This window comes from Salvelinus alpinus, chromosome 17, assembly GCF_045679555.1.
Source record: "Salvelinus alpinus chromosome 17, SLU_Salpinus.1, whole genome shotgun sequence".
Lineage (NCBI taxonomy): Eukaryota > Metazoa > Chordata > Actinopteri > Salmoniformes > Salmonidae > Salvelinus > Salvelinus alpinus.
The window spans coordinates 703100-728872 of NC_092102.1; the positions used below are offsets into that span (position 1 = coordinate 703100).

At 42.8% G+C, this 25773-nt stretch overlaps 1 protein-coding gene across 2 annotated transcripts in view; it reads right to left on the minus strand.

Annotated features, from left to right (window-relative positions):
* The window catches only part of LOC139541918 (rab11 family-interacting protein 3-like), a 100931-nt gene that overhangs the window by 27061 nt on the left and 48097 nt on the right, over nt 1–25773 (minus strand). Inside the window, exons 5-9 of one of the 2 annotated variants that reach the window (XM_071346814.1) lie at nt 9597–9797; nt 7171–7308; nt 3880–3915; nt 3577–3667; nt 2992–3236 (exon numbers count right to left, since the gene is read on the minus strand). In XM_071346814.1, coding sequence (XP_071202915.1) covers nt 2992–3236; nt 3577–3667; nt 3880–3915; nt 7171–7308; nt 9597–9797 — 711 coding nt within the window. The remainder of the gene's footprint in view (nt 1–2991; nt 3237–3576; nt 3668–3879; nt 3916–7170; nt 7309–9596; nt 9798–25773) is intronic. The other variant, XM_071346815.1, reaches the window with a different exon arrangement.

Below are 25773 nucleotides of genomic sequence, written 5' to 3' on the forward strand. Positions count from 1 at the left end.
TAGTTTTGATGTCTTCACTACTATTCTACAATGTAGAAAATAGTAAAAAATAAAGAAAAACCCTTGAATGAGCAGTTGTGTCCAAACTTTTTACTGGTACTGTACATATCCCAACCAGAAGCCATGGATCACAGGCAACATCCGCACCGAGATAAAGGCTAGAGCTGCCGCTTTCAAGGAGTGGGACACTAATCCGGACGCTTACAGGAAATCCCGCTATGCCCTCCGACAAACCATCAAACAGGCAAAGTGTCAATACAGGACTAAGAATGAGTCCTACTACACCGGCTCTGACACTCGTCGGATGTGGCCGGGCTTGCAAACTATTACGGACTACAAAGGGAAACCCAGCCACGAGCTGCCTAGTGTTGCGAGCCTACCAGACGAGCTAAATGCCTTTTATAATCGCTTTAATGCAAACAACACTGAAGTATGCATGAGAGCACCAGCTGTTCCGGGCGACTGTGTGATCACACTCTTCGTAGCCGATGTGAGCAAGACCTTTAAAACAGGTCAACCTTCACAAGGCAGCGGGGCTAGACGGTTTACCAGGACGTGTACTCAGAGCATGCGCGGACAAACTGGCAAGTGTCTTCACTGACATTTTCAACCTCTCCCTGACTGAGTCTGTAATACCTACATGTTTCAAGCAGACCACCATAGTCCCTGTGCCCAAGAAAGTGAAGGTAACCTGCTTAAATGACTTCTGCCCCGTAGCACTCACGTCGTTAGCCATGAAGTACTTAAAAAGGCTGGTCATGGCTCACAACACCATCATTCCAGAAACCCTAGACCCACTTCCATTCGCATACCACCCCAACAGATCCGCAGATGACACAATCTCAATCGCAGTCCACACTGCCCTTTCCCATCTGGACAAAAGCAACACCTATGTGAGAATGCTATTCATTGACTACAGCTCAGCATTCAACACCATAGTGCCCTCAAAGCTCATCACTAAGCTAAGGACCCTAGAACTAAACACCTTTCTCTGCAACTGGATCCTGGACTTCCTGACAGGCCTCCCCCAGGTGGAAAGTGTAGGCAACAACACACCTGCCACACTGATCATCGACACGGGGGCCCCTCAGGGATTCGCATACCACCCCAACAGATCCGCAGATGACACAATCTCAATCGCAGTCCACACTGCCCTTTCCCATCTGGACAAAAGCAACACCTATGTGAGAATGCTATTCATTGACTACAGCTCAGCATTCAACACCATAGTGCCCTCAAAGCTCATCACTAAGCTAAGGACCCTAGAACTAAACACCTTTCTCTGCAACTGGATCCTGGACTTCCTGACAGGCCTCCCCCAGGTGGAAAGTGTAGGCAACAACACACCTGCCACACTGATCATCGACACGGGGGCCCCTCAGGGATGCGTTTTTATTCCCCTCCTGTACTCCCTGTTCACTCAGGGCTGCGTGGCCAAGCATTACAACAGTGATAGGCCTGATCACCGACAATGATGAGACAGCCTATTGGGAGGAGGTGAGAGACCTGGCAGTGTTGTACAACCTCTCCCTCAATATGAGCAAGACAAAGGAGCTGATTGTGGACTACAGGAAAAGGAGGGCTGAACACGCCCCCATTCACATGGACGGGGCTGTATTGGAGCAGGTCGAGAGTTTCAAGTTCCTTGATGTCCACATCACCAACAAACTATCATGGTCCAAAATCACCAAGACAGTCATGAAGAGGGCACGACAACACTTTTTCCCCCTCAGGAGACTGAAAAGATTTTGCATGGGTCCCCAGATCCTAAAAAAATTCTACAGCTGCACCGTCGAGAGCATCCTGACTGGTTGCATCACCGCCTGATGTGGTTACTGCTTGGCATCCAACCGCAAGGCGCTAAAGAGGGTAGTGCGTATGGACCAGTACATCACTGGGGCCAAGCTTCCTGCCATCCAGGACCTAAATACTAGGCAGTGTCAGAGGAAGGCCCAAAAAATTGTCAAAGACTCCAGTCACCCAAGTCATAGACTGTTCTCTATGCTACCGCACGGAAAGCGGAACCAGAGCGCCAAGTCTAGGTCCAAAAGGCTCCTTAACAGCTTCTACCCACAAGCCATAAGACTGGCCACCCAGACTATTTATATTGATCCCCTTTTGTTTTTACACTGCTGCTACTCGCTGTTTATTATCTATGCATAGTCACTTTACCCTTACCTACATGTACAAATTACCTAGACTAACCTGTACCCCCGCACATTGACTCGGTACCGGTACCCCCCGTATTATAGCCTTGTTATTGTTACTTTAGTTTATTTTTTACTTTAGTTTATTTAGTAAATATTTTCTTAACTCTATTTATTGAACTGCATTGTTGGTTAAGGGCTCGTAAGTAAGCAATTCACGGTAAGGTCTACACCTGTTGTATTCGGTGCATGTGACAAATCCAATTTAATATGAATGTTTTTGGGTCAATCTATTAAAATTATTCATTCAACAAATTAAAATAATTCCTATTCTGTTCCACACACTGACATTCACAGCTGAGCAGACACAGCACAACAAAACTAAGCTGCTGTGACACCTTTGTGTCTACTCTACTAAAGGATTACTGCTTTGAAGGATTTACAAGGGTCAGTGGTAATCTAGACCAGTAGGAGGCAGTGATGTCTCACAGTGCAATTGACATACACAGTCATTTGCAGTGTTCACAATCACAGTCTCTAAAGGCCTATGCAACAGGCACAACTGCTGGCCACCCTCACTATGTTTGTATATAGAAATCGAAAAGTTGCTTGCCATGCACCTGGCCTATGGGTCATCCATCCACTTCAACCCATCTCTCCATACTCACATACACAGTGCAGATATACATATAAACACCTGCGCCAGGTCCCCCATACACTTACAGACATACAAACAGACCTGCCCTATTAGCTTCTATAAGTCAACTTATTGTAGTTCTCACACATGCACACACACAACCGACACACATTCACCCCAACCGCCCACTCACCCCATACCACTGACCTAGCTTGCAGGTTCTCCAGCTCCATGCTCCTCTCCCGCTCCAGCTTGGAGAGGGCGTCTTTGTGGCGGCGGGTCTCCTGGTGGAGGTGGTCCTCAGCGTGGAGCTCCTGCTCCTTGAGCTGCTCCTCTAGGGCATTGGCCCGGTGCACCAGCTGCAGGTTCTCCTGGCGGAGCCGTGTGTGCTGCTCCCCGCTGGCCTCCGAGTCCTTCTCCAGCTCTGCTGCACGACGCTCCAGCAGGAGCACCTGGGAGAGGGATGGGGTGAGGGTTAGAACAGAGCAGTGCTGTTTGTTTAATAGGATCTCTTTTAGTCCACAACGGGGGGGGGGGGGGGGGGGGCTAATCTGTTATGTGGTACAACAGTGTGTGGAACTGACAGGTTTTTTGTGGCATTTAAGTGATGTTATTGAGAACTACATGATATTTTCTTTGATGTTCAGTGCTGTATAATATGGTGCTATTTGATGCTGAACTTTTTCTTTACATTAATATTCAGTGCTGTATAATGCTGTTTGATACTGTTTGATAAACTCTGTATGATGCTGTATAATGTTATGATGCCGTGTTGTGATGTTGAACTCTGACCTTCTCAGTGATGTCGGTGTCGGCCAGATCCAGTATGTCCCGGGACAGTTCGCCCATGCTGTCCAGCGTCATGGAGCTGTTCCGGAGGTGTCTGAAACACCGGAGGAAATATGATAAATGGTTTTCATAAAGAAAGCCCTGTTCTGTCCCTGAAAGCTTTTGCTATTCCACACCAGACTTAGCTACAATTTCAAGATAAGTCAAGATAGCTGGTTATGATTATCCCAAAAAGACAACATATTTTCACATTTAATTTCAAATAATATTCTACAGAATGAATTCAACGAATACATTTTGACCTACCGTGCTACTTTCTTGCTGGACAGCCTCTTGCTGGAGCTGAATGGAAACCAGACAGGAAACCAGTCAGGAAGAGAGAAAGTATAAGAGGAAAGAGACACTGTCCATCTCCTGGTGTCCCTCTTTCCTACTCCCCACCCCCTCATCCCTCGCTCCAAAAAGCAGAGGGATAAAGAGGTTGTTATACTGAGAGGATAGGGTCCTAAAGTATGGTACATGTTCATATGCACATCTGAGTACTCACACACACAACCAGGGTCGTGTTCATTAGGGCACGCAACAGAAGATGTTATAAAATGTGTTGCAACAGGAAACGAACATGCGTGTTTCTTATTGGACAAGTGTGAGGCAGGCCTAGTCCCTCCCTGTTACAGTACATTTTCTTATGTTATGTGCCTAATGAACACAACCCAGGCACAATTTATTTTTTATTTTTTATCAGCACTCATTGAACAGGCACAAGATGATTAAGTCTATTTGTAAGGTTGCAATGGAATACTTGAAATGGAACATGAGAGCAATGACATAAGCCATACACCAATCATAATTTTATCTCAGCAGGCTTTTTATTTGAGAGAAACGGTGGTGAAGTTGACCCTGCTCGACAGTTAACCCGTCAACTTCTAGTGAATCTTTGTTTTCATTTCAATAATGTACTATCTGTGATGTACTTTATACCTGCTTAAGATTGATGTAAAAAAAAAAAAAAAACAGCTGGATCTGATATGCTTGATCCATTTTTACTGCAGCTCTCTGACCCCATGATTGTTGATTCATTAACCCATATTTCTAACCTGACGATTATATCTGGTACTATCCCCAAGGTTTGGAAGGAGGCCCATGTACTCCACTTTCGCAAAGGTGGTGACCCTTGTGACCTAAATAATTATTGGCCTATTTCTAAACTTTCTTGCCTAGCTAAAATATTAGAATCCTTGATTCAATCTCAGCTGAGATCTTTCTTATCTTTGAAATATATTCTAAATGTACATCAGTTGGGTTTTAAACCAGATCATATAGCACTATTTCTGCTGCATTCCTAGTTATACATGTGGTTAACTGTTATACATGTGGTTAACATGTGGTTAACTCTTCATTGACATGAAGAGGGCAGCACTATACACACAGGTACACATGGATTTTGTGTTGTAGATATGTGGTAGTGGATTATGGGCCTGAGTGCACACATTTAGTGTGTTGTGAATTCTGTAATGAATGTATTGTAATGTTTTAAAAATTGTATATCTGCCTTAATTTTGTCGGACCCCAGGAAGAGTAGCTGATGCTGGGGATCCATAATAAATACAAATGTCAAAGGCTTTCGATACTGTTGATCACTCACTGGTAATTCAGAGGCTTTCCTCAAATTGGCCTAGACAAGGCTGCTTGTAACTGGTTAAAAAATGACTTAACAGATAGATCCCCATTAGCTGCTGCTTTTGCAACAGCTAATGGGGATCCTAATTAAATACCAAAAATGTATATCTACTGATGGTGTTAAATCAGGTTTTCTGGATATTACGAAAGGTGTAGCGCAGAGGTCGATTCATGGTCCTGTACTTTTTACTGTTTAGATTACCAATATCGAGTTGTCTGTAAAAAATTGTAACCTGCACTTGTATGCCGATTATACTGTCGTGTATGCTATTGCCCCCACGGTTGACCATGCTCTATCTGAACTACAGACTGCCTTCATTGTATTAGAAAAAAAACTTTATTGACCTGAAATGTGTACTGAATGGTGATAAAACTAAGTATATACTGTTCTCTAGAGCGCATAAAAATAAGTCTGATGATTTAAGCATATGTATTTTGGATGGTGTCCATATTGATCGTGTCCATGCTTACAAATAACTGGGCATCTGGATAGATGAAAAGCTGTCGTTTAAAAAGCATATTGCGGAGTTAGTTAAGAAGCTGAGAATAAAAATGGCATTTTTCTATAGAAATAGGTCCTACCTCTCGCTAAATAGTAGAAAGCAGATCATTCAGTTGACGTTCGTATTGGTCTGAGACTATGGCGACATCATCTATATGAACACAGCTGACAATTCAGCCGTTAGATGCAGTTTATCACACGGGCAAACATTTTTGTTCTCATCACTGCATTCACTGCAACCAGAAAGTTGGTTGGCCCTCTTTGATGTCACTTAACTTGATACATTGCTACGTGTTCATTTATAAAGCCCTTTTACAAAAAGTCCCACTATACCTAACAGCACCACTAAACTTTAGATGCACAAGTTACCACGCCCGGTCTCATGGATGGCTAACTGTGGAAATTCCTTTGGTCTCTACTGAGTTAGGTAAATCAGCTTTAAGTTTTCCTGCACCTTATTTGTGGAACAATCTTTCTTAAAGGTGATGTTCTGGTGGCTGTAGGGCAATTCAGAAGGCTGATTGAGAACATTATTACTGATGAAAGTGTGTTTTTAACGACTGTGTTTTTCTTCCAGCTTGCATTTTGTATTTATATTTTGATGTGTGTATTTTCTGTAATTTAGGGCTCATCTGTAAGAGACTTTGGTCTCAGTATGACTCCCTGATAAAACAAAGGTTCAAACCATTGTAATTGACATCACTGACCTGTGAAGTTAATTCAGATTTAGCATTATTTTTTTATATTTTTTACATTTGTCACTGCACAGATGGAATTCTTTCCATGAGCTTGACAGGATGTGAGATACAGTATGTATATATGAAACGTATAAGGCATGCACTGATATGAGCAATGGGAACTCCGGGCAAACCTTCTGTTGGCAACATAGCACCAACAGCTAGAGCAAAGCATGACAGTCCACCAAACTCAGTTTAAAAACAACTATGCCCTTTAACCTTATGAATCCTATTATAACAATGCAGTACAGATACGATGAGCAAGCTTGAGTTTGAGTGAGAGGTTCTCTCCAAAACAAGCTCAGTCAAGCCAAACACCAATGCTGTCAACACACCACAACTCACACACAAACGTGCACTGAAGAGTGAAGATGAGTGGAGCGAGTGAGATGTGTGTGACGAACCTATTCAAAAACACACAAACACCGTCATAATCTGTGCATGTGTCTGTCTATTTGACATTAAACACAGCACGCGTGTGTATCTTACCAATTGAACATAACAGGGCAGCACATGCACAGACAACTAAAGTAATGTGTTTCCTTGTCAACACGGCAACACACACACACACACACACACACACACACACACACACACACACACACACACACACACACACACACACACACACACACACACACACACACGGGTAAGCTTAGTGGTGGTGAGAAGTGTTACCTATTCATCTCTAGGAAATTGAGGCGGGTGGAGAGGTCCTCCAGGCGAGAGATTTGTTTGTGACATTGGTTACAGAAAAAGTCCAGCGCCTCCTCCCTAAGGAAGCTCTGAAAGCTTGCAGGGAGAGTAGTTGGGGCGCTGGGGAGAGGAAGAGAGGAGGGGAAAAGGAGAGGGAGTGAGTGCCGGAAAAGTGGGGTGCACAGTGAGGAAGCTTTGGGGATCAAGAGCGCAGGATTATCAGAGTTTGTGAAAAGTGAGACAAATTGGGCTGTGGGGTTTACTGAAAGGTTGGAATCCATCTAAGTGTTGTTGCATCCGAGGTTTCGTCCTGTCATTGGGCTCACTTTAATACACTGAGTGTGTAAAACATTTAAGAACACCTGCTCTTTCAATTACATAGATTGACCAGGTGAAAGTTATGATCCCTTATTGATGTCACTTGTTAAATCCACTTCAAATCAGTGTAGATGAAGGGGAGAAGACCGGTTAAAAGAATGATTTTTAAGCCTCGAGACAATTGAGACATGGATTGTGTATGTGTGCCATTCAGAGGGTGAGTGGGCAAGACAAAAGATGTAAGTGCCTTTGAACCGGGTATGGTAGTAGGTGCCAGGCGCACTGGTTTGTGTCAAGAACTGCAACGCTGCTGGGTTTGTCACACTCAACAATTTCCTGTGTGTATCAAGAATGGTCCACCACCCAAAGAACATCCAGCCAACTTGACACAACTGTGGGAAGAATTGGTGTCAACATGGGCCAGCATCCCTGTGGAATGCGTTCAACACCTAATAGAGTCCATTCCCTGACGAATTGAGGCTGTTCTGAGTGCAAAAGGTGAGTGTGCAACTCAATATTAGGAAGGTATAGTGAAGGACACTAATGTGAAGTAACAGCGGCAGTAGGTTATGTATGTGTGTGTTGCAGTAGGTAGTGACGCAACAGCGTGTGTTTGTAGACAGAGTGGCAGTGAAGCAGCAGTGTACCGTCTCTAGGTGTGTGTGTTTGTCTTGTAAGACGAGGAGAGTGGTTAACATCCTGTGTGTACAGAGGTGTCGTTTACACACATCTGTGTGAAAGGGGTCAGATCAATTTTACACTTCAGCTTTGACCAGTCTCTTTGACCAGTCGTCTCTTGGCATCACCGCACACAGCACTGCACTAACCACAATGCTCCTGCAACACACTGTAAATCACAGTGGACTGATTCAAACTGGCTTAGTGCCCATTAATTCTAGTTGGAAGGAAGTTATGGTTGTAACGTTGAATTACCGAGGGGGAGAAAGGTTTAGTATTACTTGTAACTCAGAAGGAATCAATAAAGCCAAGCCATTTAGGCCAGCTTATTTCCATATTGTGACCGAGAGAGAAAATCTAGGTAGTTAGCTGGCTAAGAGCTTGGGAAAATATCACGCAAACGGGAATTACGCATTATCCGGCTTAGCGTCTCTGATGTAAACAAAGGGGGGGGTGGAGTGACCGCAGAAAAACGAGAGGAAGTGCTCAGGGGTGTTCAGGCAGAGCAGTACCGTGTCAGAGGAAGGAGAGAGGGGAGTGAGTGGTCAGGTGAAACAGACACGTATCCATATTGGCCGGCTCAACCCCCAGCTTTGTTAGGCAGCATATGGAAAGCCTGTAACTTTCAATTTTGTCTAAATTCCATTCCAGAAACATGGCTCTGTTTGCCCTTGATAACTTGCCCTTGCAAACTCAAGGGGACTGGATGTGTGAAAGTATATGGTGTGAAGGAGCTCTGCCTGTCCTTCAAACCAATTTTTTTATAAATGAGTTTGCACCATATTGCTTTCACCTGCCTAGTCCTTTCAGATACCTCAGAGCGAGCAATGAAGGGCAGAGAGAAGGGAGCGAGTGTTTTGGAATGGAATCCAGCCAGTGTCCTCAGCTTCACTGAGTAAGCAGCAACAGGGAGAGAGAGTGTGAGTAAGTGAACTTTGCCCATGTTCCCTTTTATCTCACCCTTCAGGAACAGGAGGCAGTAGGGGTGGAATGGGAAGGACGTCTCCAGAGAGTCCTTGTCATGTTTGACCTCCAGTCTTTCCAAACATATAGCCAGTCAGTCTGGTTATAACAGCACCGGGGGAGGTTGTGACTGTTAAAATGTAGCTAATTAAATCTACCCTGCTACTCTATCCAGCAGGACAACAATTTCCCTGTTCCCAGACAGGAGCCAATGACGAAGACTACAAACAACTGTATTTGACTTTAGAGGTGATATCCTAGGATTAAATAATATTATCGTTGGTAACAATATGGCAGATACTGTGGGAGACCTTCATCCGACATGTCTGTTTTCAACTGATTAGTGGTACTAAGCCTAGCCTACACATTCCTATACGTCACAGTCATACTTTGAGTGCTTAGTTGGTGTGGGCTATTGACTGGGGCCGTTCTTTAAGGGTGGTCCGTACCTGGGAGAGAGTAGCAGGGAGGAGCAGTTGTTCTGGTCCAGGGTCTGGAGGTGGGACGAGTCCCCCTCTCCATCTGTCCCCTCAGTGGTGTCCAGCAGCAGCTCCGAGGTGTTGCTCTCCCCGAAGTCCTCAAAGTGCTCCTCCTCCCTGCCGATCACTGTCACCAGGGAGAGGCTGTGCAGCTCTGAGCTCAAGGAGAACCTGAGGGAGAGAGGGAAAAGGGAGGATAGCAATGAGTGTGTATAAAAGAGAGAAAGAGAAAAATAGGAGAAGAATAGCCCTTCAGGTACACACAGCAAACCTATTAAAGAAAAAGTATTTTCCTGCACTTAGCCAATTTTGGAGGTACTGGATTTTGTGTGAATGTTGTCAGGGGTGGAAATGCAGGTAAATGCTGGTAAACCTTGTTTGATCATTTACAGGCTTCATGGTTTGTGGTTCTATGCATCTACAATGCATTCAGAAAGTATTCAGACCCCTTGACTTTTTCCACATTCTGTTACTTTGCAGCCTTATTCAAAAATGTATTAAAATATTTTTTTTGTCAACCATCAATACACAATACCCCATAATCACAAAGCGAAAACAGGTTTTTAGAAAATTTTGCGATTCTAAACAAAAAAAAAACAGAAATACCTTATTTACATAAGTATTCAGACCCTTTGCTATGAGACTCGAAATTGAGCTCAGGTGCATCCTGTTTCCATTGACCATCCTTAAGATGTTTCTACACCTTGATTGGAGTCCACCTGTGGGAAATTCAATTGATTGGACATGATCTGGAAAGGCATACATCTGTATATATACAGTCACACAGTTGACAGTGCATGTCAGCGCAAAAACTAAGCCATGAGGTCGAAAAAATTGTCCGTAGAGCTCCGAGAAAGGATTTTGTTGAGGCACAGATCTGGGGAAGGGTTTCCAAAAAATTATACAGCATTGAAGGTCCCCAAGAACGCAATGGCCTCCATCATTCTTAAATGGAAGAAGTGGAACCACCAAGACTTTTCCTAGAGCTGGCCGCACGGCCAAACTGAGCAATCGGGGGAGAAGGACCTTGGTCAGGGAGGTGACCAAGAACCCAATGGTCACTCTGACAGAGCTTCAGAGTTCCTCTGTGAATATGGAGAACCTTCCAGAAGGACAACCATCTCTGCAGCACTCCACCAATCAGGCTTTTATGGCCAGACAGAAGCCACTCCTCAGTAAAAGGCACATGACAGCCCGCTTCGAGTTCACCAAAAGGCACTTAAAGCACGCAGACCATAAGAGACAAGATTCTCTGGTTTGATGAAACCAAGATTGAACTCTTTGGCCTGAATGCCAAGAGTTACGTCTGGAGGAAACCTGGCACCATCCCTGCGGTGAAGCATGGTGGTGGCAGCATCATGCTGTGGGGGATGTTTTTCAACAGCAGGGACTGGGAGACTAGTGAGGATAGAGGCAAAGTTGAACAGAGCAAAGTACAGCGAGATCCTTGATGAAAACCTGCTCCAGAGCGCTCAGGACCTCAGGCAGGGATGAAGGTTCACCTTCCAACAGGACAACGACCCTAAGCACACAGCCAAGACAACGCAGGAGTGGCTTCGGGACAAGTCTCTGAATGTCCTTGAGTGGCCCAGCCAGAGCCCGCACTTGAACCCGATCGAACATCTCTGGAGAGACCTGAAAATAGCTGTGCAGCAATGTTCCCCATCCGACCTGACAGAGCTTGAGAGAATCTGCAGAGGAGAATGGGATAAACTCCCCAAATACAGCTGTGCCAAGCTTGTAGTGTCATACCCAATAAGACTCAAGGCTGTAATCGCTGCCAAATGTGCTTCAACAAAGTACTGAGTAAAGGGTCTGAATACTTGTGTAAATGTAATATTTAAGTTTTTTATTTTTAATAGATTTGCAAAAAATTCTAAAAATCTATTTTTGCTTTTCATTATGGGGTATTGTGTGAAGATTGATGAGGGAAAAAAACTATTTGATCCATTTTAGAATAAGGCTGTAAGGTAACATGCGGAAAGAGCCAAGGGGTCTGAATACTTTCCGAATGCACTGTACATGTATGTGTGATTGTGAACAGCCCGTTCCACAAATCTCATGCACACTTATGAGGCTTTAGCTAAAGTAAGGTTAAGTTAGAGTCTCTCTTCACTTGACTCGCATCTATTACTGTTTATCACCGCTTCTATAAAAACTAGAGGTCAACCGATTAATCGGCATTGGCCGATTAATTAGGGCCGATATCAAGTTTTCATAACAATCGGTAATCGTCCTTTTTGGACGCCGATTATGGCCGATTACATTGCAATCCACGAGGAGACTGGGTGGCAGGCTGACCACCTGTTACGCAAGTGCAGCAAGGAGCCAAGGTAAGTTGCTAGCTAGCATTAAACTTATCTTATAAAACAATCAATCTTCACAAAATCACTAGTTAACCACACATGGTTGATGATATTACTAGTTTAACTAGCTTGTCCTGCGTTGCATATAATCAATGCGGTGCCTGTTAATTTATCATCGAATCACAGCCTACTTCGCCAAACGGGTGATGATTTAACAAAAACGCAGTTGCGAAAAAAGCACAATCGTTGCACCAATGCACCGAACCATAAACATCAATGCCTTCCTTAAAATCAATACACAAGTATATTTTTTAAAACCTGCATATTTAGTTAAAATAAATTAATGTTAGCAGGTAATATTAACTAGGGAAATTGTGTCACTTCTCTTGCGTTCAGTGTAAGCAGAGTCAGGGTATATGCAGCATTTTGGACCGCCTGGCTCGTTGCGAACTGTGTGAAGACCATTTCTTCCTAATAAAGACCGTAATTAATTTGCCAGAATTTTACATAATTATGACATAACACTGAAGGATGTGCAATGTAACAGCAATAATTACTTAGGGTTGCCACCCGTTCGATATAATACGGAATGGTTCCGTATTTCACTGAAAGAATAAAAAAAAAAATCCCCGAAATGATAGTTTCTGGATTTGACCATATTAATGACCTAAGGCTTGTATTTCTGTATGTTTATTATATTATAATTAAGTCTATGATTTGATATTTGACAGAGCAGTCTGAGCCGTGGTAGGCAGCAGCAGGCTCGTAAGCATTCATTCAAACAGCACTTTCCTGTGTGTGCCAGCAGCTCTTCGCAATGCTTGAAGCACAGCACTGTTTATGACTTCAAGCCTATCAACTCCCGAGATTAGGCTGGCATTACTATAGTGCCTATAAGAACACCCAATAGTCAAAGGTATATGAAATACAAATGGTATAGAGAGAAATAGTACTATAATTCCTATAATAACAACAACCTAAAACTTCTTAACTGGGAATATTGAAGACTCATGTTAAAAGGAACCACCAGCTTTCATATGTTCTCACGTTCTGAGCAAGGAACTTAAACGTTAGCTTTTTTTACATGGCACATATTGCACTTTTAGCTTTCTTCTCCAACACTGTGTTTTTGCATTATTTAAACCAAATTGAACATGTTTCATTATTTATTTGAAACGAAATAGATTTTATTTATGTATTATATTAAGTTAAAATAAAAGTGTTAATTCAGTATTGTTGTAATTGTCTATATATATATACAGTGGGGAGAACAAGTATTTGATACACTGAAAAAAAAATCCAGAAAATCACATTGTATGATTTTTAAGTAATTCATTTGCATTTTATTGCATGACATAAGTATTTGAAAACCTACCAACCAGTAAGAATTCCGGCTCTCACAGACCTGTTAGTTTTTCTTTAAGAAGCCCTCCTGTTCTCCACTCATTACCTGTATTAACTGCACCTGTTTGAACTCGTTACCTGTATAAAAGACACCTGTCCACACACTCAATCAAACAGACTCCAACCTCTCCACAATGGCCAAGACCAGAAAGCTGTGTAAGGACATCAGGGATAACATTGTAGACCTGCACAAGGCTGGGATGGGCTACAGGACAATAGGCAAGCAGCTTGGTGAGAAGGCAACAACTGTTGGCGCAATTATTAGAAAATAGAAGAAAATAGAAGAAGTTCAAGATGATGGTCAATCACCCTCTGTCTGGGGCTCCATGCCAGATCTCACCTCGTGGGGCATCAATGATCATGAGGAAGGTGAGGGATCAGCCCAGAACTACACGGCAGGACCTGGTCAATGACCTGAAGAGAGCTGGGACCACAGTCTCAAAGAAAACCATTAGTAACACACTACGCCGTCATGGATTAAAATCCTGCAGCGCACACAAGGTCCCCCCGCTCAAGCAGGCGCATGTCCAGGCCCGTCTGAAGTTTGCCAATGACCATCTGGATGATCCAGAGGAGGAATGGGAGAAGGTCATGTGGTCTGATGATTCAAAAATAGAGCTTTTTGGTCTAAACTCCACTCGCCGTGTTTGGAGGAAGAAGAAGGATGAGTACAACCCCAAGAACACCATCCCAACCGTGAAGCATGGAGGTGGAAACATCATTCTTTGGGGATGCTTTTCTGCAAAGGGGACAGGATGACTGCACCGTATTGAGGGGAGGATGGATGGGGCCATGTATTGCGAGATCTTAGCCAACAACCTCCTTCCCTCAGTAAGAGCATTGATGATGGGTCGTGGCTGGGTCTTCCAGCATGACAACGACCCGAAACACACAGCCAGGGCAACTAAGGAGTGGCTCCGTAAGAAGTATCTCAAGGTCCTGGAGTGGCCTAGCCAGTCTCCAGACCTGAACCCAATAGAAAATCTTTGGAGGGAGCTGAAAGTCCGTATTGCCCAGCGACAGCCCCGAAACCTGAAGGATCTGGAGAAGGTCTGTATGGAGGAGTGGGCCAAAATCCCTGCTGCAGTGTGTGCAAACCTGGTCAAGAACTACAGGAAACGTATGATCTCTGTAATTGCAAACAAAGGATTCTGTACCAAATATTAAGTTCTGCTTTTCTGATGTATCAAATACTTATGTCATGCAATAAAATGCTAATTAATTACTTAAAAATCATACAATGTGATTTTCGGGATTTTTGTTTTAGATTCCGTCTCTCACAGTTGAAGTGTACCTATGATAAAAATTACAGACCTCTACATGCTTTGTAAGTAGGAAAATCTGCAAAATCAGCAGTGTATCAAATACTTGTTCTCCCCACTGTATATAAATATCATCAAGGACAACAACCACCCGAGCCACTGCCTGTTCACCCCGCTTCCATCCAGAAGGTGAGGTCGGTACAGGTGCATCAAAGCTGGGACCGAGATACTGAAAAACAGCTTCTCTCTCAAGGCCATCAGACTATTAAATAGCCATCACTAGCACAAGCAGGTAGCAACTCACCCACTACTCAGCCCAACACTGAAGTCCCTAGTAAGGTCCCGCACATAGAGGGCGGGTGATGAGAGAGACCGCATCTTTAAACGCTGTCCGCTGCCCCCGCATCTCAACCTCGGAGCAACTGGAAACAGACAACCTCCAGCCAACCAGAGTGGAATCCTGAACACTCATTGGCTACACCAACCCGAGTAGTACTGCCCAGTTCTCCAGTTAAGAGACGATCCCAAAGACCTTGTCCACTTGAGATCAGTCTACTGTTCCCAGAAAATGGTAATGTAAATTGCACTCTTCTTTCCTTACAGTGAATGTTTAAAACCTTTCTGGGATAGGGGACAGTATTTTCACGTCCGGATAAAAAGCGTGCCCAAAGTAAACTGCCTGCTGCTCAGGACCAGAAGCTACGATATGCATATAATTAGTAGATTTGGATAGAAAACACTCTGAAGTTTCTAAAACTGTTAATAATGTCTGTGAGTATAACAGAACTGACTTGGCAGGCGAAACCCCGAGCACAATCCATCCAGGGAATTTTTTGTTGTTGTCACTGTTTTCCAATGAGTTTCTATGGGAGACCTGATTTATTAGGGCCCAGATTGCAGTTCCTATGGCTTCCACTAGATGTCAACAGTCTTTAGAAATTGTTCAATGTTTTTCTTTTGAGAAATGAAGAAGTATGGCTGTTCTTTGTAGGTGTTACTCTGAAGGGCTTTAGTCTTTTGTTGCGCGTGAACTGGAGCGGCTTCACGTTGTTTTTATCCGGTATTAGAAACAGTTTATTCCGTCTTAAATTGTATCATTTATTTACATTTTAGGATACCTGAGGTTGGATTAGGAACATTGTTTGAAATGTTTGGACCAAGTTTACAGGTAACTTATTAGACACTTTGTAGTCATGTTGGAACTGAATCAAACGCAATTTCTGAATCAAACACACCAAAGAAATGGAAATTCTGGAGATATAAAGAAGGAATTTATCGAACAAAACGACCATTCATTGTATCACAGACATTTGAGATTGCAAAAAGAAGATCTTCATAGGTAAGGCATTTATTATATGGCTATTTCTGACTTTTGTGTCGCACCTGCCTGGTTGAAAAATTATTTTCATGTGTTTGTATACGGGGCACTGTCCTCAGATAAGCGCATGGTTTGCTTTCGCCGTAAAGCCTTTTTGAAATCTGACATAGCAGCTGGATTAACAAGAAATTAAGCTTTATTTTGATGTATTACACTTATATTTTCATGAAGGTTGAATATTGATATTCCTGTAGTTTGAATTTGGCGCGCTACAATTTCACTGGATGTTGTCAAATCAATCACGCTAACGGGATTCGAGCGGGATTCATGCTTAGGGATCCCTAAGAGGTTAATTAATAGGTTACCACCAACGTGGGCGACTAGAAAGTGTTCATCACAGTCTGTCCCCACAAATGATCAGTACTCACAAGTGACCAGTCGGTCATTCCCTGTTACCATGGGCTCTTCCTCATAGACTTGAGTCAAGATGGGGAGGCAGGCTGTGAGTGCCTGAGGGTTAATCAAATTTAGGGCTAAACAGGGGCACCAGGCAGGCGCAGTGACTGGCCAGGGCCCAGCCTAGTGGGGGGATGCTGGGGTAGGACAGGACGGGTGGATGGGGTAGGGTGGGTAATCCTGTTAAACTCCTAATCCCCAACCAAGAGCCAAGGCATCCCCAGTCAAGGCATTCAAGGACTAGGTTTGATGGGAAGTTGTGAAGTCATCAGCCATCCCCCTTGCTAGATGAGCAATAGAGAACAAAATAGGAAAGGCCCATCCCCCACATTTGCTATGTCATGACATACCTGGACCACCTATTGAGATGTGCCGTTTGTTCAGTAGATCTGGTGTTAACTTCTTGAGAATACAGGGGGTGCTATTTTCCCATTAGCATAATTTGCTCTACAGATTAAACTGCCTCTTATTCAATTATTGCTCATACTATATGCATATAAATAATACCATTGGAAAGAAAACAATCTCTAGTTTCTAAAACCGTTTCAATTTTGTCTCTGAGTGATACACAAGTCATTTGACAGCACTTTCCCTGACCAAGAAGTAGAATGCAAGAAGTCTATGCTCGCTTCAACGCTCTGCCTATATATGGTCATGACCCCTATGACCAGAAACACACTTCATTCGCCTTCCTCTGGGTGTCAAGAGGACGTCAGAGGAGAAATTCTTTGTTTATCTGGTACTGACGTGAAATAAGACCTATTTCTTTGGCGTGACCGACAACTTCCGGTTTTCTGATTCGCACGAGTTGGAGCTGCGATTGTGTACTGTTTTGCTGGCGTTATGGATGAAAACTATCTCCGTGTCGAATTTTGTTTGATACATGTGACCATATCATCGTAATGTATGTTTTTTCAATATAGTTTAATCAGATTATTTGAATTTTTTCGGGAGTTTTGTGGTGTTCCGTTGTCTGATTTTATTTACGTTTGAGAGATCCGTGCCACTCGACCAGTACCTGTGCTAAATGGAGTGGGCAAGGAACAATTCTGAACGGAACCAACGACTCATCTTGACAAAGGACACTTTGATCAACATTCTGATGAAAGATCAGCCATAGTAAGACCCAATTTACGATGTTATATCATATCTGTTGTGCATGTGAACTGGCCGTGGGCGCCTAGCCGAATCTGCCTGGTATAGCTATGCTAATTTAGCGCTACATTTTGTTTTCGTTATAAAACATTTAATAAATCTGAAATATTGTTTGGATTCATCAGATGTTGGGCTTTCAATATCTGTACGCTGTGTATTTTTCTGAAATGTTTTAAGATGAGTAATTCGTTATATGACGTTGGTCTCTGTAATTGTTCTGGCTGGGTCAGCACTATTTCAGATTGCAGCTGCAATGTAGAACTGTGATTTATACCTGAAAAATGCACATTTTTCAAAATAAAAACTATGCTATACCATAAATATGTTATCAGACTGTCATCTTATGAAGTTGTTTCTTGGTTAGTGGCTATATATATTTTTATTTAGTCGAATTAGTGATAGCTACTGACGCAGGAAAAAACTATTGGGAGTAAAAAAATCGTGTCCTTTGCTAACGTGGTTAGCTAATAGATTTACATATTGTGTCTTCCCTGTAAAACATTTTAAAAATCTGAAACGGTGGCTTTATTCACAAGACCTGTATCTTTCATCTGGTGTCTTGGACTTGTGATTTAATGATATTTAGATGCTACAAGTTACTTGTGACGCTATGCTAGCTATGCTACTCAGTGGGGGGGGGGGGGGGGTGGGGGTGCTACCGGATCAGGGTTGGTGACTCGTGAGAAGTTAAATTAAGTGAAAAGGGCACTGGAGTGCCCTATTGTTAAATGTTAATGAAACAGTGTTGAGTCATCGTGTGTGGGAATAGGAAATGAGTCTAGTTGTTAATGCAAGAGCACATGACTGAGGCAGTAGTGTGTTGTTATTGTGCTGATTTGCTTAATTTGTTTTGTTTACCTTTACCTCTGATGGTCAAAGGTGACTATTGATCCCACCCCTGCCAATTGTAAACCTTTTTACACTGACATCAACTAAAAATGGTTGTGGTTGGTTTCTGTAATTCACCTGCAGTGATCTTCTGACCCATCAGTGACAGACAGGATAAAACAGGAAATGTGGAACTTAAAGAAGGAACTGAGTTGAAACGCTGACAAATCTGCCTCAGGGAAGACTGTATAGGTAAGGCCTGAGATAACCACCCTAAGCTGAAGTTAGAAAGTTATATAAGAAAACACCTGTATGGCAAGAGTAACAGGAGCATGATCTGACATAGTTAGCAGAGTAGAAAAGGGATGTCAGATAGACTGCCGTTTGGCAGTGGAATATATTTCCATTCAAAATTTGTCAACAAGTTGCCTGACAGCACAGAGAAAGGTCAACATTTACAGAAAGTGATTTATTCCAGGGGAAGTTCAGCCCTGGAGAGCCAGGGGAAGACCTTCCATAATTACGGCCAGATCGCTAACAGTTCAGGACTGCTGAAACAGGATCAAGTGGAAGTGTCAGAGTCTCTGCCGGCCCTGGCTTTGGCCCCCTTCCGCATGAATGAAAGAGGTGTCAGGGAGCAGAGGAGGGAAGATGGGGCCCTCTCCAGAAGAAAAAGGAAAAAAGTGAAAAAGAGCGAACTCCACACTTCCTGGAATTCAAGGCTCAACTGTGAACAGGAAGTCCAAACACATCCCCCCCAATCCGTCATCAAGCCGGAGAGATGGGTAAACGCAATCAGCAGACAAGGCCTTATATGCCCCTACACTTCCTCCTCCCTCGTGACTGACCCCAGCACTACATGCAAAAACAACTCATAAATACACTCAGAATAAAGACCCCAAACAACAGCTATTGTACACTGCTCAAAAAAAATAAAGGGAACACTTAAACAACACAATGTAACTCCAAGTCAATCACACTTCTGTGAAATCAAACTGTCCACTTAGGAAGCAACACTGATTGACAAGAAATTTCACATGCTGTTGTGCAAATGGAATAGACAACAGATGGAAATTATAGGCAATTAGCAAGACACCCCCAATAAAGGAGTGGTTCTGCAGGTGGTGACCACAGACCACTTCTCAGTTCCTATGCTTCCTGGCTGATGTTTTGGTCACTTTTGAATGCTGGCGGTGCTTTCACTCTAGTGGTAGCATGAGACGGAGTCTACAACCCACACAAGTGGCTCATGTAGTGCAGCTCATCCAGGATGGCACATCAATGCGAGCTGTGGCAAGAAGGTTTGCTGTGTCTGTCAGCGTAGTGTCCAGAGCATGGAGGCGCTACCAGGAGACAGGCCAGTACATCAGGAGACGTGGAGGAGGCCGTAGGAGGGCAACAACCCAGCAGCAGGACCGCTACCTCCGCCTTTGTGCAAGGAGGAGCACTGCCAGAGCCCTGCAAAATGACCTCCAGCAGACCTAACACCTCCACTTCGTTGATCCTCAACACTGGGGCCCCACAAGGATGCGTGCTCAGACCCCTCCTGTACTCCATGTTCACCCATGACTGTGTGGCCATACACGCCTCCAACTCAATCAGTTTGTAGATGACACAAAAGTAGTTGGCCTGATTACCAACAATGACGAGACAGGGAACAGGGAAGAGGTGAGTGCCTCTCCAACCTCAAGAGGCTGAAGAAATTTGGCTTGGCACCTAAAACCCTCAAACTTTTACAGAGCATCCTGTCAGGCTGTATCAACGCCTGGTATGGCAACAGCACCACCCGCAACTGTAGGGCTCTCCAGAGGGTGGCCCAGTCTGCCCAACGCATCACCGTGGGCAAACTAACTGCCCTCCAGGACACCTACAGCACCCGATGTCACAGGAAGACCAAAAATATAATCAAGGACAACAACCACCCAGGCCACTGCCTGTTCACCCCGCTATCATCCAAAAGGCGAGGTCAGTACAGGTGCATCAAAGCTGGGACCGAGAGACTGAAAAACAGCTTCACTCTCAAGGCCATCAGACTGTTAAATAGCCATCACTAGCACATAGAGGCTGCTGCCTATATACATAGACTTGAAATCACTGGCCACTTTAATAAATTGAACACTAGTCACTTTAATAATGTTTACATATCTTGCATTACTCATCTCATATGGTATTCTATACTATTCTACTGTATCTTAGTCTATTCCGCTCTGACATTCCATTCCTTTACTTAGATTTGTGTGTATTGGGTAAATGTTGTGAAATTGTTAGATATTACTTGTTAGATATTATTGCACTGTCAGAGCTAGAAACATAAGCATTTCGCTACACCCGCAATAACATCTGCTAAACACGTGTATGTGACCAATAAAATGTGATTTGATTTGCTTCATCTTAGCTAACCAGTCACCACCAGCTTTCTAGTTAGCTACCCTTTGCCTGGTTAAGAAACACAAGCTGCTTTACGAGTTAAATAGTAAAACAGTCTAGCAATGTTTTTCTCTCCCTTGAGTAGGCTATAGAAAAGTAGTCTAAATCTGTAGTCTTGCTCAACTCTCCCACTGCATTTCATATACAGTTTTGGTAGCCAACGTAGCAAAGTCTCCACCTTTTCCTCTGTCGTGCATAGGCAGGCCGCATTTTACATTCATAAAGCATATCGCGGGCTGTTCTAAAACTAGGGTACTTGCGGACTGGACCATTAACCATTTGTTTAGGCTAGGGCTGAACCCATTAAGTCTACTCGTCGATAGGCTGTTGGTTGACCGAGATTTCTTTTAGTTGAGCTGTCGCAAATAGATTTTTACCCATGGCACACGAGACGAGACACCTGTCTGATTTGCAAGGCACGTCTCTCTCCAATGCACTCTCTCCCGCCATTTCATGTCTATTCATTGTTTCATAACTTCATTGTGTGCATTGTTTGCAGTGTCTATCAATTCCCCATTACATACATCAACAGTAGTAGCCTATGGTTAATTCCCATTATTTCTAATCTGCAATGTTTGGTTACGGTAATTTCAATATATTATTATTACAGTCCTTTACGATTCTCATTGTCAGAGTGGACACGTTGTATGCAGAACTCACAACCTATACCACACTTGTGAGAAACAAGTTTGTTTATTACATTCCATTTACGATTTCTGTAAATGTATTAATTGTCTTTTGTTTTAAACGCTCCTGTCAATATTGAGTAAGGATGCGCATCTGATTACGCATATAGAAGTAGGACTGGTCTACCTGGCCTGCGTGCAAATATAGGCCTATAAATGTGGCCATTTGGGGATGTCTGACAGTATTTCTGATTGTCTTAACTTACCATTACTAACAAGCTGTGGAACTTATCAAATAAATGTTTTCTTCACCTCAAACAGTAAGTAAACAAAGTCTGTTTTAGAATCAATTGAGAATGACAATAGTTCCTCAAAGTACTTGAAAAATATGAACAGCTTTCATCCTTTAAATAACCACTCGGCATGAAAGGGAAAAATGTAATACTCTGATCCAGTGGAAACGTCATAAAATACCTGATTACTTCAAATCCCTTGCACAAATAGCCCACAGATGTGTCTGTCCCGAGCTCACTGACGCAGGAAACTGTGGGCCCAGAATATTTTGTATTATGTACGCTAATTCTACATAGCTGGAAATGGTAATAAAAGTTACTTTTAGATTTGTATCATTAACTACAGACAATGATTTTTAGAGAAAAGGTATATTATAAATGAAACTGTTCCACGAAAATGTGCATACGTGCAAATGTGCACCCTCTCGCCTGACTAGCATCACTACTCTGAACGGTTCTGACTTAGAATATGTGGACAACTCCAAATACCTAGGTGTCTGGTTAGACTGTAAACTCTCCTTCCAGACTCACATCAAACATCTCCAATCCAAAATTAAATCTAGAATCGGCTTCCTATTTCCCAATACAGCCTCCTTCACTCATGCTGCCAAACATACCCTCGTAAAACTGACTATCCTACCGATCCTTGACTTCGGCGTTGTCTTTTTTTTTTTTTTTTTACAAAATAGCCTCCAAGTCTATCACAATGCCATCCGTTTTGTCACCAAAGACCCATATACTACCCACCACTGCGACCTGTATGCTCTCGTTGGATGGCCCTCACTACATATTTGTCGCCAAACCCACTTGCTCCAGGTCATCTATAAGTCTATTCTAGGTAAAGCCCCGCCTTACCTCAGCTCACTGGTCACCATAACAACACCCACCCGTAGCACGCACTCCAGCAGGTATATTTCACTGGTCACCCCCAAAGCCAACACTTCCTTTGGCCGGCTTTCTTTCCTTCCAGATCTCTGCTACCAATGACCGGAATGAATTGCAAAAATAACCAAAGCAGGAGTCTTATATCTCCCTCTCTAACTTTAAGCATCACCTGTCAGAGCAGCTTACCGATCACTGTACCTGTACACAGCCAATCTGTAAATAGCACACCCAACTACCTCGTCCCCATGTTGTTACTTATCCTCTTGCTCTTTTGCACCCCAGTATCTCTACTTGTACATCATCATCTGCACATCTATCACTCCAGCGTTAATGCTAAATTGTAATTATTTCGCCTCCATGCCTTATTTATTGCCTTACCTCCCCACTCTTCTACATTTGCACACACTGTACATATATTTTTCTATTGTGTAATTGACTGTACATTTGTTTATGTGTAACTGTGCTGTTGTTTTTGTCGCACTGCTTTGCTTTATCTTGGCCAGGTCGCAGTTGTAAATGAGAACTTGTTCTCAACTGGCCTACCTGGTTAATAGATAGATAGGCTGTGATGGCTGGGGCTAGTATTACTTTGACTTTTCCAAGTTGGTCACCGATAGTATTTAGTCAAAGGCCTCATACATTTACTTTATCTGTTACAGTGCAAACCCTAGGGTCTGAGTGATGAGCAGTGATATCGTGGTTTCAGGACAGCTTTTAGTGGTGCGTGGGTAAGCTGTTTGTTCACCCGCACCGGCCCGCAATTGCTAATAGCCCATCCGCAACTGCCAACTATATGTGATAAAGTGAAAATCTGAGGCTGGCAAACAACCATAACCCTCTAATATCGAAAATGCACTGTAGCCTACAGTCAGAGACAGCAGAACAATTTTTTGACAGGTGGTGCAGGATTATGTTTGCGTAACTTTGATATGTTTCTGTTTATAATTTCAGATTTTTTTGTAGGCTATTTCGAGAGCTTGGGACTATACGGTTCTTTCTGAATTTGTCAAAAAATATATATTAGGCCTCCCGAGTGGCGCAGTGGTCTAAGGCACTGCATAGTACACTAAATACCCCAATCCATGCTAATAAGTTTAAAAGAAAACAAGATATAAGTTGCTGACACGATTCAAACCAATGAGGGTTTGTAAAGCCAATTATATCAGAATCATCTCTTTTCCAAGCTCTCGATTTGTTAGTCAACTGTCTATAATTGGATACAAGCAGCTTCTCTTCTGTCATTATACAGTGCCTTCAGAATTCAGACTCCTTGACTTTTTCCACATTTTGTTAGGTTACAGCCCTTTTCTAAAATTTATAAAATAGTTTTTTCCCTCATCAATACCCCATAATGACAAAGCAGAAACAGTATTTTTTTGTTGTTGAAATGTTTGCAAATGTATAAAAAATATCACATTTACATAAGTATGCTCAGTTTGGCGGGCCAGCTATAGGAAGAGTCTTAGTGGTTCCAAACTTCTTCCATTTAAGAATGATGGAGACCACTGTACTTGGGGACCTTCAATGCTGCAGACATTTTTTGGTACCCTTCTCCAGATCTGTGCCGACACAATCCTGTCTCGGGAGCTCTACGGGCAATTTCTTCGACCTCATTGCTTGGTTTTTGCTCTGACATGCACTGTTAAACGTGGGACCTTATATAGACAGGTCTGTGCCCTACCAAATCGTGTCCAATCAATTGATTTACTCACAGGTGGACTCCAATCAAATTTCGAGTCTCATAGCAAAGGGTCTGAATACTTATGTAAATGTACAAAAAATTCAAAAAAACTGTTTTCACTTTGTCATTATGGTGTATTGTGTTTAGATTGTTGAGGATTATAATTTTTTTAAATCCATTTAGAATAAGGCTGTAACGTAACATGTGTAAAAAGTCAAGGGGCCTGAATACTTTCTGAAGGCACTGTATGTTGCCCTAGAAGACTAAATAAACCCTTGCTCACCAGAATGTCATAAATTTATAGAATGAATGCTTCAATCTAGTTGACATCGGTAAGTTCTCTCTCATCTCTGCTTCTTTCGCGGAGCAAAGACGTTTAAGCACAGAGAAAATGCAATAACCGTGCAAAAGAACGGAAAAGGTTTTCTGTGCAAAATGTCTAAATGACATCAGTTTGACCAGTTGAAAGGAAATAGAAAGCTGTGAAAATGATCCAACATGTTTCTGATAATATTTCAGTTCGGGTTGGATGCATATTTTACGTGGTTGAAATACCACTTTTTATGGCGCTGATAGAGATAGGGACGTCTGTAGAGGTACTAACTGTGCATTTACATTCTCTCAAACGCTGAAAGAAATAAATCATATTTCTCCACTCCTGTTCCCGAGTCAAAATATACATTTGTGACCCACAACCTGGATTTGGTCCTATGTAGCAACATTTTAAATGACATGTTTTACATTGGATAAAAGTAGAGACTCAGAGCTAGAAAATTGTATATTGTACACTGCAGTTGAGGAACAATGGGAAAGTAATTCTGCTTTGAAAGTTGATAAACTTGTTATCCCACTTTTGAGAAAATGGCCCTTGAATGTTTTGGTACACCTACTGGAGAGCCCTTCTTTGTCTACACCCATTCAGCATCGTTCACACCCTCTTAAGCTTTAGCGCCACCCATCTCTTTAAGGATTCACATGTGAATCCATGTGTTAAACAGAGTGAGTAGTGTAGGTAACAACCAAATATTTCATGACTAAAAGTGGTAAAAGTAGTAGCCTACAGGAAGGAAAAACTCCAGGTAAAAAAACACTTTTGGCCTATATCCTAACCTGACTTTGGTGCAGGTCATGTTGTTCTTCACATTACTGTCTCTGGTAAACACAGACTAAATCAAATCAAATCTAAGTTTATTTGTCACATGCGCAAGATACAGAAGGTGTAAATGGTACAGTGAAATGGTTACTTGCATATTTGCATAGTAGCAATATCAAAAACAAAAAGTGTCCAGATAATTATTAGATGACGTTTACCCAGACACACTTGTCTAAATTGATGGGTCATGTGAAAGAAATGCTATAGCCACCCCCCAGCCACATCTAGCTAAGTGGATGGGTCAATATTGTCTAGACATGTACACATGTTCATGAAATACAATAGATGCCCGTAATCTGCGGTAGAAAGGATTATCAACACACACTGAGCAGGCCACGTTAGACAGAAGCAAG